At 43.6% G+C, this 13,009-nt stretch overlaps 1 protein-coding gene across 1 annotated transcript in view; it reads right to left on the reverse strand.

The window, feature by feature from the left end:
• Positions 1 to 598: 598 nt before the first annotated feature.
• GRM5 (glutamate metabotropic receptor 5) overlaps positions 599 to 13,009 on the reverse strand; it is a 519,570-nt gene continuing 507,159 nt past the window's right edge. The window contains exon 10 of the mRNA XM_047753813.1: positions 599 to 2,281. Within this exon, the coding sequence (XP_047609769.1) occupies positions 1,375 to 2,281 (907 nt within the window). The 3' untranslated portion in view covers positions 599 to 1,374. The remainder of the gene's footprint in view (positions 2,282 to 13,009) is intronic.

Genomic DNA, 13,009 nt, shown 5'->3' on the forward strand with positions numbered 1-13,009 from the left:
ATAATTATTTTAAAAAGGAAAATAATTGCTTTGCCTTGTTTTGGAATGGCTAAGAAAGACTGTGTGGTTTATATTCGTTAAGGTTCCTCTGTTTTAGTATTCTGTATTGCTTTGAAAAATCTACATTTGTCATAGTTCATAGCTGCCCTGTTTAAGCAGCCAAGAAAAGTTAAAATCACTGCTCACTGGCATAGCGAAATCTCTGCTAAGCCGACTGACACAGTTTAAAATTTCCAGTGTATTAAGATTGTGTTAATTTTTTGAACAACAGTCCCTCCAATCATGACAGTGTCTTCATTGGGTCTGTGGACCGTTCTTCCAGTGGTGGGACTTGAACAGAGGAGCTCTTTGTGTACAGATTTTCAAAAGAAAGGAATGAAGAAGCCCAAACGCATATTTTTAGTATTTTAGCTGGCAACACAACAGCATTTATGAATGCTGAAGGAGGAGTGGCCACATTTCATGAAAGAGATAGCCAAGCTGGAGCTCAAGAATGATTATTATTATAAAGAGAATTTCCAGCTACACAATGCACCCCAGTGAGGGAATTACAAAACAGTATTCCAGAAAATATTTTTTTTTTTGCTACTCCAGTATTGATTGGCAACATGGTGAAATAGTCAAGAAATCTTCCACTGGTTTTCTTGGTTCATGGAGGTGAACTGAAATAACTAGGTGGAATCCAGGACGCAGGCTTTTGGAAGAGGATGTCACCATCAAATTGGAAGGAAACTCTCTGGTAAAAGCCCTACATACACCAGTGCAACAATCATCATCCAGTTGTGTGTTATGCACGGCAAAGCCTCACATCAAAGCCTCAGTAGGTACCGGGCCCGACTTACTGCTTTCCAAGGTCTTTAAAGGAAAGAAGAAAGAAAGAAAGAAAAAAGTCAGAGAAAAGTTGACGTTTTTGGTCCCAGATTTTTTGAGTTTGTTAGAAAATGTACATTCATGTTTGGTGAATCAAAGAATCTTCTGGGAAAAGAATGAAAGTAAACAAACAAAACTTTTTTTTTTTTTTACAGTTGCTTATTAATTATGCCGTTTCCCCTCCATTAGGCTGTTTCATTCACACTCGTTGTTTCCCTAGAGCAAAAAGCACTTGGTATGTAACTGTTTCAACAGACTCCTTGTCAGCCCTCAGAAATAGAAGCCGCGTTTCCTAAGAGCCCATGTTTTCTAAGGCCACTAGAAGAAAATCTGCCAGAAGATTCGTGGTTGGTGTCTTCGTCGGTTGATGTTAAATAGCACTATTAATCTCTTGTTTCCATTACAGGTGTCCTTGGCGTCTTCCACCTCGGGTCTTAACCAGGCGACTGTGGGAACCGGAGGTCGCGGCTCCGACGGGGAACCCAGCTTGGTTTCCAAAGACATTCACAAGGACGAGGAGCTCTGAGTGTAATCTCTTATGATCAGTGTGTCATATTTGGGAGACGATGGGATACAGAGGGCCGACTCGGACACCGGCGAGTTGGGGGTGGTGCTCCCCGAGTCCACCGAGTCTCTGAAGGGGGACGGCGGGGTGAGAGCCACCAGCTCCTCCAGGTCCGGCTTGCCGGCCGCCGCCTCGGGCCCGGCCGCCGGGGGCTCCCGGGCCGCGCCCTCAGCCGGCGGGGCCGCGGCCGCGGGCTGCGCGCCGCCCGTGACCTCGATGGCGGGCAGCGGCTGGATCTCGGCGAACGTGGTCATGGTGGTGGGCAGTTGCATCTCTTTGGGGATCAGGTAGGACGAGCAGAGCGGGGCGCCCGCGCCGGGGCCGGGAGCGGCGGTGGACAGCATCATGGAGTTGAGCTCGCTGATGTTGGCCGTGAAGCGGGTCACCACGCTGCTGATCTGCTCCATGAGCGAGCCCTGCGACGAGCTGCTGCGCGCCGCGGGCTCCGAGTGCAGCGACGGCACGTCGTCGTCCGTGCGGCCGCCCGAGCCCGCGCGCTGGCTCAGCGTGCTGATGGGCGATGGCGAGCGCGGCCGCGCGGGCGCGGGGAAGTGCTCCTCGGCCTCCGCCACGTCGTACAGCGCCTTGGGGCCGGCGTCCGGGGGCTCGGGCCCGCCGCCGCCGCCCGCGCCCGCGGCCCCCGCGCCTGCGCCGCCCGCGCCCCCCGCCCCGGCGCCGCCGCCCGCGCCCAGGCCGCGGCTCTCGGTGCTCTTGGGGAAGGGCTTGATGACCGCCGTTTGGTTGGGGTTCTCCTTCTTGTTGATGTGGATGGACAGCCGCTGCCACAGGTGCTGCCCTCGGCTGCTCTTCTCGTTCTGCGCCCACGTGACGGATTTTCCATTGGAGCTGCGGAGAGAAGGGAGACGAGAGGTGACTCCGCGAGGTCCCGGGGAGGGCTTCCCAAGGGTGGATGGATGTGGGACACGGGCCGGACCGGGGAGGGCTTTTCTTGCTTTCTCGGGAAAGAAGGCATCAAACGACACCAGGGAAAAGAGATCTTGGAAGTGACTTTTGCTTGCTTGTTTTCTTTTGAGTTAAAGGCTGCCTTCTTGTATCTGGCCTTCCGTTTCTTAGGACCACGGAAATGTGCCCAAGGGGATATTAATAAAGATAAAAAAACATTAGAACAGGGACCTCAAATCAACCCAAGCGCCAGAGTGGGGAGATGGGGTAGGAGTCGGGGGTTACCAGCCAGTAGGGAGTGGTTCCACTTGAGTTTTTATTCTGCAGGTCAATGGTTGGTGCATTTAACTAGGGATTTTTGTTAGAACCTGTGACTTCGAACGTGGTTTGACTTAGCCTGGCTTCTCTATGGAAAGTACAGATTCCGTGCACAAAGACACTAATGTGTCATTAATCAGAACTTTTCTACTTCCTAGAAACTTTCCTGGCACTGTTATTTTTCGGCCTAAGTCTTGAGTAAGGATTCTCTGGGGGAGCCTGTGGTATATTGATTGCCTCTGGCACCTGGCACAATGTTTTCAAATTAGGCTCTTAACAAGTGTTGTCTGACTGACATGGTTTTCTCGGGCTTTTCTCCCTCTTCTCTTTCTCAAGTCGTCCTTTTTGGCTTCCATCTTGGGAGCTGAAATCGGCTTTGGTAAAGAAAGCCTCTAAGGAGGCTGGTGCCTCAGCCTCAGAGCGGGACTGTACCCTCCTAACCTCTGAAACTACAGATTCTCTATCTAGAACCCCACCTGTGGTTGGAGGACGAGGCCTGACCTTCAGGGATGTTATGTGGAGAGATCCAGATGGGAATTCCCATCACCAAGGAATGTGAGCACGTGAGAGCTCTGTAGCTAGTTCAGACTGTTCTGTTTTAGGTGCTGTGCCCACGAGATAGCTTCGGGAAGCCTGTGAACAAAGGCTTTGACCACCCAATTGTATCCTCTCAGGTGGTGGTTTTTATAAATTTAATTGTGCATAGGACTCACCTGGGGCATTCGTCCAAGACCTGGGCAGGGCCCCAGGAGAATCTGATTGTCAGATTGGGTTCCCCGGATCGATGATGCGTTTTAACGAGCTCTTGCTCCCTAAAGTGATTCTGCAACAGGTGTTTCACTAACTGAGAAACTCTTTGAACAGAAAGATATCCTTTCTCTCTGGGTTCCCATTACTCCATTGGCCTCCTTGCTGGAAGGCTGGCCAGCCTTTGGCAGGCAAGGGAATGGATTTGGAGCCCACTTGCCTTAGGGCTGCCAACTGTAACTACTAGCTACTTTCTGCCTAAGACGTACACTCCCTTGATAACAGACCACTGTTTCTGTGGTCCCTATAGCCACATTCTTTCTGGCTCTTTCCACCTGCTTCCCATTTCTTCATCTGTCCCTCTCCACTCTGTTGTCCTCCTTTCTCTGCTCCTTCCACTGAATCTCATTCCATTTAATCTATCCCATATATTGCAACCTGGTGTCCTTCAGAATTCTGGAACGTGAGATGTCTTCCATGCCTACCCCCTTTCCTGCAAATACTGAACAAATTATTTCCAGGTTTGAGGATTGCGCTACATCCCCAGTATCAACCTGTTAACTTTCCTTTCCAGGGAGTTTCAGGGTTTGTTTCTATGTTTTTTTTTTGTTTGTTTGTTTGTTTTTTTGCATGAACCTGATCTGCCACCCTTTATATGTTTTCAGTGCATTACTTTTCTTTTTCCCAGGTGTCCACTAACTTCTGGAACATGGCGACAGAAAAAGTGGGCCAGATAATTTGTGGGATCTGATTGGGAGAATGGTTGCCAACAACCCCATTTCTCTCTGACCAGCAAGGTAAGAAACAGACATGTCAGGAGGGAAATAAGTCTTTCAGGTAGCTGAGGTCACTTTTGATACAAAGCATAGGCTAGACAGTAGAAGTATAACTGGATTTATTCTACCAAGCTTTACTCCAGGGAAGTTCTTGCTCCCGGTACAGAGAGGTTTTGATGGAACATAACTTTAACAGTGGCAGTCATTGGAATCACATGTAGCTGGGCCCTAACGTGTGAGAGCTGATTGTAAAACCTTTGGATGAATGTGGGAGAAGGAAACTATCCTAGCCAAGCAATCTGCACAAAGTACTGCCGTCTTTCCTGGTCAGGTCTTTGCTCAGAGTGTCAGTGTCTGTGGTCACTTGAGAGAGAGAGAGAGAGAGCACAAGGCAATCTGAATAACAATGGAAATGGACCCAGGAGTCTGAATCTGAGCACTTCATTTCATCTCTTGGGTCATGGAGTCTTTTTTTTTCCTCGAAAGTAAATGGGAATTCTTAAGAAAAAACAAAAAAGGACCTATGACATTAGTCTGTTTATTCGTTGAATGTAGTTTCCATGAAGACAGGGACCTTATCTATTTTGTTCATTAGCACACAGCAAGATCTTAATAAGAATTTGATGGATGAAAAGGATTCTTAAATTACCAGGGCCATCGTATGGTGTCTTGGAAGGTGCAATGGACAAAGTATCCTAAAATCTCGGTTCTAATTTTGAATCTGTCATTCTTTTTTCTTTTCTTCTTCTTTTTTTTTCCTTTTGTCTTTTTAGGGCCTCACCCGTGGCACATGGAGGTTCCCCGGCTAGGGGTCTAATCAGAGCTATAACCGTCGGCCTACGCCAGAGCTACAGCAACGCCAGATCTGAGCGGCGTTTGTGACCTGCACCATAGCTCATGGCAACGCTGGATCCTTAACCCACTGAGCAAGGACAGGGATTGAACCTGCAACCTCATGGTTCCTAGTCAGATTCGTTTCCGCCGCACCACAATGGGAACTCCCTGAATCTGTCATTCTGGATGCTTGGGAAATAATTTTCTTAAGCCTGTGTGAAAAAGTAGGTAGTGTCTCATTTGGTGAACATGGTTGTGAGGATTAAATGACTCAATGAAGGTGAAAGTTTCTGGTAAAGAGAAGGTATCTAAGGATGTTATTTTTTGCATTCTATGTGAAGACTGTTTCAGAAAACAACAAAATTCTACAGCTGGTTCTCTGTATCTGAGATTTCGCATCCACAGATTCAACCCAAAGAAGTCCGGTCTACTTTTGGTTGAATCTGCAGATGCAAAACCCAAGGATACTGAGGACCGTTAATGAAATTCTATTTCTCTTGTGGATCCATCTACTTTTTACATAACTCACTGTAATCATTAGTACTCAGTGAGTACAGGTAAAAGATATTTCGTAAGCTAAGTATAAAAACACAGATTTTGATATCTATCATGAAAAGCACAAAGGAAATGTTGATTCCTTTTTCATAATTTGTATATATCTGTTTTGGCGAAGCTTCTCAAAGATGAAAGCTTATTGATGCACTGTGAGTAGGTGACCCAGAATGTGGATCCAAGATCTGGCCCTGATTGAAGTTGGGCAAATCACTTGATACTTTTGAGCCTCTTTCTTATTGGATTAAAAAAAAAAAAAAAAGAAAGAAAGAAAGAAACGAACTGCCCTCCCCCACTTCACATGATTTCTGGGAGGTACCAAAACAGTGCTGCCCATTAGGGTACTTTATAAAGCACACACCCCTGCAGGGGGTTATCACCATCCAGCCTTCCATTCAGTGGAAGTAAAATGTTTATTAGTATTTAGGCTGAGGACTTCTTTTTTTCAAGCATCAGTATTACACATATGTCCTAGGGCCTGAGGTAAGAAAAGGAAAGAACTTCTCCTTACCTGTCTATAGTATTTCACCTTCCCCAGCTAATAATTGGGGCCTTAGAGAAGGAGGAAGAAGAAAGAGATTTGGAGGGAGAGACAGAACCAATGGTTTGCTCCATCTGGAAAGGAGGACAGACTGGCCAAAAAAAGAAAACAAAACAAAACTAGAAAAGTTTCTTGCTCTTTGTAAGCACCAATTAACCTTTTTGCCAAATGTAATACTGTGTAGTCTACTGTTCTCTTATTCATGCTGATTTGCTCTTTATTTCTGAAAAAACCAAAAACAACAAAATAGAGCATTTCAGGAATGTTATTGGAGAAATAGATTTTTTTGTTTGTTTGCTTTCTGCTTCTATTTTGGGTCTGCCACAATGACACTTTCTACCTTTATTCTCAGAAGTTTATTCTCTCTTCTTCTCTTCCATGTGAGACACTTAATTTATTCATTTCAAGCAGACTCTGAATGTCAGCTCAGTGACCTCTCCCAGTTTCTCTATTCATCGGCCAAAACCTGCAGGAATTAGAGCATACTGCTATGGCACACCATCATTAGAAAGCAAATGTTAATATCAAGAATGCGTATGACTGTCCAAAAAGTCTATGGATTTAGAAGTTTTATGTTCATTGCTAATGGCTGTTGAATGGTCTGTGTGTTTTTTTTCCCTCAGAACTCATTTAAGTTTTTATTAATGGCATGTAAGCAATTAAAATGCTCAGAATATTTCACTGAATTAAAAAAAAACTAAGCCCTTATCCTCTCTTTTGTTACACGGTTTATTAATACCTTCCTAAGTTGCATAGTTTCAGGGCATGAGAAAAATCAAATATATCCTTTGAAAATCAGCAAACTCTTTTTATGAAAAATTATCTTCCTTACTAAACCTCTTTTGTTTGTGCTTTTGAGTTGAGGGGTAGCCACGCAAGAGCTGTAGTAAGATTATGAGCAGCTTCCTAATACAGAGAAGTATTTAAAATAGAAAAACCTTGTAACATCAATAGCAAATACGTCTTTGGAAAGATATCAGACATTATTAGGTCAGTAAAATCGTTTTATGAATTAAGGATATTACAAGCAGAAAATTTGCAGTTTCAGTTCCATTTTCTGCATGTTTGATGAAACTTTTTTTAAATCAGTCTATTTTGCTTTCAATAATTTGCTTGGGAGGGAGTGGGAGCGACTGGGAACTTGGGGTAAATAGATGCAGCATGTTGCCTTCAGGATGGATCAGCAGTGGGATCCTGCTGTGTAGCCCTGGGAACTCTGTCTAGTCACTTATGATGGAACACGTCATGTGAGAAAAAGAATGTATACATGTATGTGTAACTGTACATGTATGCTGTACAGTAGAAAAAATATAAATAAATGATAAATAAAAATAATTTGCTTCAAACTACCAAGTATGGAAATACAGTTTTTAACAATCTGGTATTGTTTATATTCAGACATTCTAAATTAGGTGGAAGAATTTCTTTCTGAGCCTTGCCTGAAACCTGACATCTTGATTTTGACAACGACACTGAGAAACACACCGTAATGTAGAAGAAAATGGCAGGATCATCAGTATAAATTTACCCGCTCACAGCATAAATGGATGTACGTAGCTGTCTTGCTGACACAAACAATTTAAATGGCCAGGATGGTGTGTGCATTAGAGATGTATGTATGGAAAAAAAAACCACTTGATTAAATGGAAATGAAGTCAAGGACTAAATTACCTGATACAGACATAATAATCAAAGCAGTACCACCTGTTTGCATAGTGCTTTGGAACGCGCTTTGAGGAACACTGATTGTCAGAGGTAGACAGGATCAACGTCTTTATCTCCCTTACAGAAATGAGAAAACCGGGGCTCAGTGAGTGGAGGAGATTTACCCAAGGTTACACAGACAATGGCAAAGTGGGTGCTAATACCACGCCATGATTTTCAGCTCCATTTTCCATGAGAGTCCACTGTCCGTATTTGCTTTTTGAAGCGAGCTCTCCTCATTCCAGGAAGAGAAGCCTCAGATGTTATCTGGTGATGATGTGTGTTTTCACATAGTTAAGTTAGTAGTAATTTGATTTATATTCCCTCTTACCCTATATCTCTTTACTTCTCAATCATATGTCTTCGCAGTCTCAAGAAAAGACCCTACCTCGCTCTCTGGGTGCTAATCAAATAGCACAGGTTGATTGAGCACTTACGTTTGTCAAGGTTAATGATTGGATGCCTTGATGGTGAAGGCACTTGAAGCTAACGACTGTATAAATTAATATTGTAAAGCAATTTCAGCCTTTTTTTTTTCTCCTAATGCTGTGATTCAACAAAAGACAATCGTTCTATGTAAAGCATGCTGCTTTTCTGACTTATTTTGGAATACCAGTAAAGGAGATTGGTGTCATTTCAGGGATAACCTTAAGTCTGCCCTATTTTGAAAATGTTGGCATTTCATCCAATATTGGTAATAAGTGGTTCGTGCTACCTTTGCAAATGATTTTTGATTCTTCAGGGCTTTTTGAAATTGTGGGTTGAGACTTATTCATGGTGGAGACTTCTCTCAGAGAGGGTTTAATTGAATTCAAGAGAGAAGAAACAAGTAGAAGACGACTAACAGGAGTCACTCAGCATCTTGACAGAGGTGGTGTTTCTTTTCCCTAGGACCTTGAAATGAGGAAGTGGATGGACAGGTGGAAGGATGCTAAACACGAGGTGAGTGAGGGACGTGGTGCAGGGGAACCAGCAGTCAGTTCATTGAGTTCTTAGAGGGTACAGATCACAAAGAATTCAACACTTCACAGGGGGAAGTCACCGTTTCCAGCAGGTGGGTCTTGGCCAGGGAATGCTGCCTGCTTACAGGAGATAGAACGTATCTGGGTCTTGAATAATTCATAGGTTATGGCAAAATCCAAAAAGAGAGTGCTGAGAATTGCTCTCCAGGAAGGAGAGCAGGGACAGAAGTCCAGGCGTCCACAAAAGTTTCCAAGAGATAACCAGTAGTTTAGTTTGGCTGTGTGCCGATGGAGTAAGAAGTTAGGGCATCAGAGGTAGGATTTGGACTTTTCTGCCTGCTGTAAAAGTTCTTCCTGGCTGCGCCTGACCTACAAGGATTGTCTTTCTTCTACTTTCTTTTGCTGTCTTAGTAACTCATTAGTAATTAACCCTGGACTTCCTGTTGGTGTCTGGAATAGGTGGGTGGTCTAATATATTAGACCAGAGAGATGGTCTGTTTATTAGATGTCTATATGCTTGACCAATCAATAAATGAATGTATAAAGAAATATCTCTGGCTTTTCTGTGTTACTCTTCAACTGTAAGAATTCTCTGTTATTTAACAGTGTAGGTATTTGATCTTTCTCAGGCTCAGCAAAAACAACTGAGTGCAGGAACCCTGCACGCCCGTATCTTCTTTAACCCTCACCACATTCTCATCTTTTGAGTTTCTTCCTCGTCTGGCCCCAGCCCCAGTCCCGGTCCTACTTCAGGCAAACGTTCAAACCTAATTCATATTTAAGTTGATAGTCTTTCCGGCAACGGGGAACCAAGAAGATTGACACAAGCAGTAGTGGTACCCAGGGTAGTTTTAAGAGTTTGTTGTAACAGTGCAGGGATACAGTGTTAGAACACTAACAAGTGTGGCCAAAAAGAGGCTGGAAAGGCACATACTGATATGACAACCATTGTGAGGGGAGAAAAAAAGACATTTGTTCTTATGTGCTGTGTTTTTCTTGTTGGTATTAGAGGAATTTGGAGAAAGGTTGCTCATGGGAGAAAGACATTTCAGGGAAGGATTTGCAAGTAAAGTGGAGCTTACCAAGGCCTTAAAGCCTGGGGAATGTTAAAATAACATGGATTAAACAAAATTCAGTTAATATGCATCTTGCATATATGGCAAAGAGGCTAATTCCACGTGCTTAATCCTGTGAAACCCTTCCAACAACCCAGTGGTGGACCTCCGCCTCTCTTGTAAGTAGCCGGATTGGGAGCAGGGCTGCATGCTCCTGAGAAAATTCCCCCAGAGGAGATATCTCTTAGTAGGCCTCTGGCCTGTAATGAAATCCATTCAGCCCTATTTTCTCTGGCCTCTGGTCTAACAGCAGCAGGAGCCCTTTTTCAGAATGTTCCCCGTCCATGCAGGGTGGGTTGTTAAAGTGCCCTGCTGATCGGGTACAGCTGCCACTTCTCCCAAGTCCTCCTAAAGAGAAAGCATCTAAGAAGGGCACGAGGGAGCATGTGCCAGCAGAGGCAGTGTGTTGGATCCAAACGGAGTTTTCTTCTCAAATTCAGCTATTTCTTTTGATCCATAATTCAGGAACCTGGACTCAAAACCAGATCCCTCCTCATACTGAGAGAGAATTTCTAGGCTTAGCTGAGGCATTTCAACTAAGAGTAGAAGATTCCACCCGCCACCCCAAACAGGAAATGATGTTTTCAATCTAGCAGTCACTATACTGCCCAGGTTGCAGTTGAGTCAAGAGAGAACGAAAGAAGACATAGCTGTTGTGTGCCTCTGGGCTGCAGCAGCTGCCCAGAAGACTTTGTGGAAGAATCCACCTTGATTTAAACCTTGAATAAAACATGGGATCGGGATTGATGGCAAAGGAGGGGAGAGTTTCTGGTATGATAATAGCTCCCATTTGAATAGAACAAGGGGTTTTCACCTATAGTGTTATATTTGACTTTCACGACAGTGGTTTGACACAGCACTTGTCGAATGGCATTTTTAATAACTTAGGTACATGTCTCTTCCTGCACTAAACTTGGGACACTGCAAGAGCAGCAACTGCACACATCTCCTGTGCTTAGTGGAGTCTGGTGCAGAGACGGTGGCCTGGGAGAGTTAGGCAAAGAAGTAATAAATTCTGTCACCTTGAATGCTTGGTATAGACAGGTAATACTAACCTATATTATGGATGCAGAAACTGAGGATTATGAAACTTAACTAAATAGTCCAACTCAAAAGGCAGAACAGTGCCTCAAATATGACCCTAATCCAGATTGCTGCCACAACATAGTATTATCTCAGTGCTAAGTGCAAAGGTGCGCTGAACCAAGGGGCTGACCAGACATGCCTTTGTGGAGCAGCAAGGGAAATGCAACCCTCAAGTTGGTGTCTGTAAAATGACCCGATAATAAATTCCAAAGTTCTGTATCCACTTTTCACCTGAACACTGCAGAGATGATTCCTGAGGGACCGTAGGATTAGAGAATGTCCCTGGAATTTTATAGCAGTTGCTGAAAAAAAGATTGCCGTTTAGACAAAGGATGCTTGTTGACCTTACGAAGCATCTTAGCTAATGCATGTATCTTAAATCTGCTGTATGAAGACGACTTTAGCTTTGAATCTGGAATCCTGGTTGGACATCTACCACTAACATGTTGCTAACTATGCAGAACTCCTCATTTAAGAAAGGGGTTTTTGGATTATTTTTCCTTATTGTGTAAAACGGGTACCTGCCACAGCTCTGAGGCACTGAGTCAGTTCCAGTTCCATTCCCTTTGAGATGCTTCACAAGCTTCATAATGTATCCTTGCTTCCCTTCTTTCCTTCTTCCCTTCTTTCCTTCCTACTGTTCTTCCTTTCTCTTCCTTCCTTCCTTCCTTCCTTATATTGTGCTAAGGGCACCTAAAATGAGACCTAACCTTTAAAATTTTTTTTGTACATTACAGTGTTATCACTTCACACTTGCTAGGATGACTGTTAATCAAAAAAATAAAAATATCAGCAGTGTTGGTGAGTATGTGGATATGGAGAAATTGGTGTCTTTGAGAACTCTTGGTGGGAATGCAAAATGTTGCAACATCTCTGGAAAACAATATGGAAGTTGCTAAAAAATTGACAACAGACTGCTGCCTGATCCAGCAATGCCACGTCTGGGTATATATCCAAAAAAATTGCCATCAGGATCTCAAAGAAGTATGAGCACTTCCTTGTTCATTGCAGCATCACTTACAGTAGCCTGACAACCTAAATGTCCATTGATGGATAAATGGATGAAAGAAAATGTATCCCTTATGAGTAGACATTTTTCCAAAGAAGACATACAAATGGCCAGTAGGTATACGAAAATGTGCTTAGCACAACTAATCATCAGGAAAATGCAAATCAAAACCACAGTGAGTGACTACCTCACACCTGTTAGAATGGCTACTGTCAAAAAGAGGAGAAATCAAAAGTGTTGACAAGGATGTGAAGAAAGGGAACCGTGGCACATTTTGGTGAGAATATAGATGCTTGCAGCCACGTAGAAAACAGTTTGGAGTTTCCTTACAAAATGAAAAATCACGCTGCCATTTGGATCCAGCAATTCCACTGCTGGCTGTTTATCCAGAAGAAATGAAATCAAGATCTTGAAAGGCCGTCTGCACTCCCACGTTCACTGCAGCATTATTTACAATGGCCAAGATATGGAAGCAACCTAAGAGTCCACTGATGGACAAATGAATAAAGACAATGTGAGTGAAGAAAATATTCAGCTTTGACAAAGAAGGAAATCCTGCTGTTTGTGACAGCATGGACGAAACCTGAGGGCATTGTACTAAGTGAAATGAGCCAGAGAAAGACATACTGTCTGACCTCTTACGTACTATGGAAAGGAAAAATACCTTGCTTATAATGTTCTTTGGAGAACTTAATGTATAACATTTGTGAAGGGCCTGTTGCAGTGTCTGTTGCATAGTAATTACAGTAATGGCAGCAGTTGTCGTTATTAGTCTTACCTGTTTTAGAACATGTGTACATTAGAACATTAATTTGAAGTTGACCTTGGGGAGCAGTGAAGAGAAGACTGTTGTAGCTGTCCTAATCTGTGGCTCATCAACCAGCTGGCCTTTACTCTTCTGAGGACTCTGAATTTTATATAACTGCGCGCTTAGCCTGTTCTGAACACTCAGTTCAGGTTTATTATTATTTAGTTTCTATTTCCTTTAATTCTCTTTGCACTGGCGTAGGTTGTTGTTTATGATATT

Source organism: Phacochoerus africanus, chromosome 11, assembly GCF_016906955.1.
Source record: "Phacochoerus africanus isolate WHEZ1 chromosome 11, ROS_Pafr_v1, whole genome shotgun sequence".
Taxonomy (NCBI): Eukaryota; Metazoa; Chordata; class Mammalia; order Artiodactyla; family Suidae; genus Phacochoerus; species Phacochoerus africanus.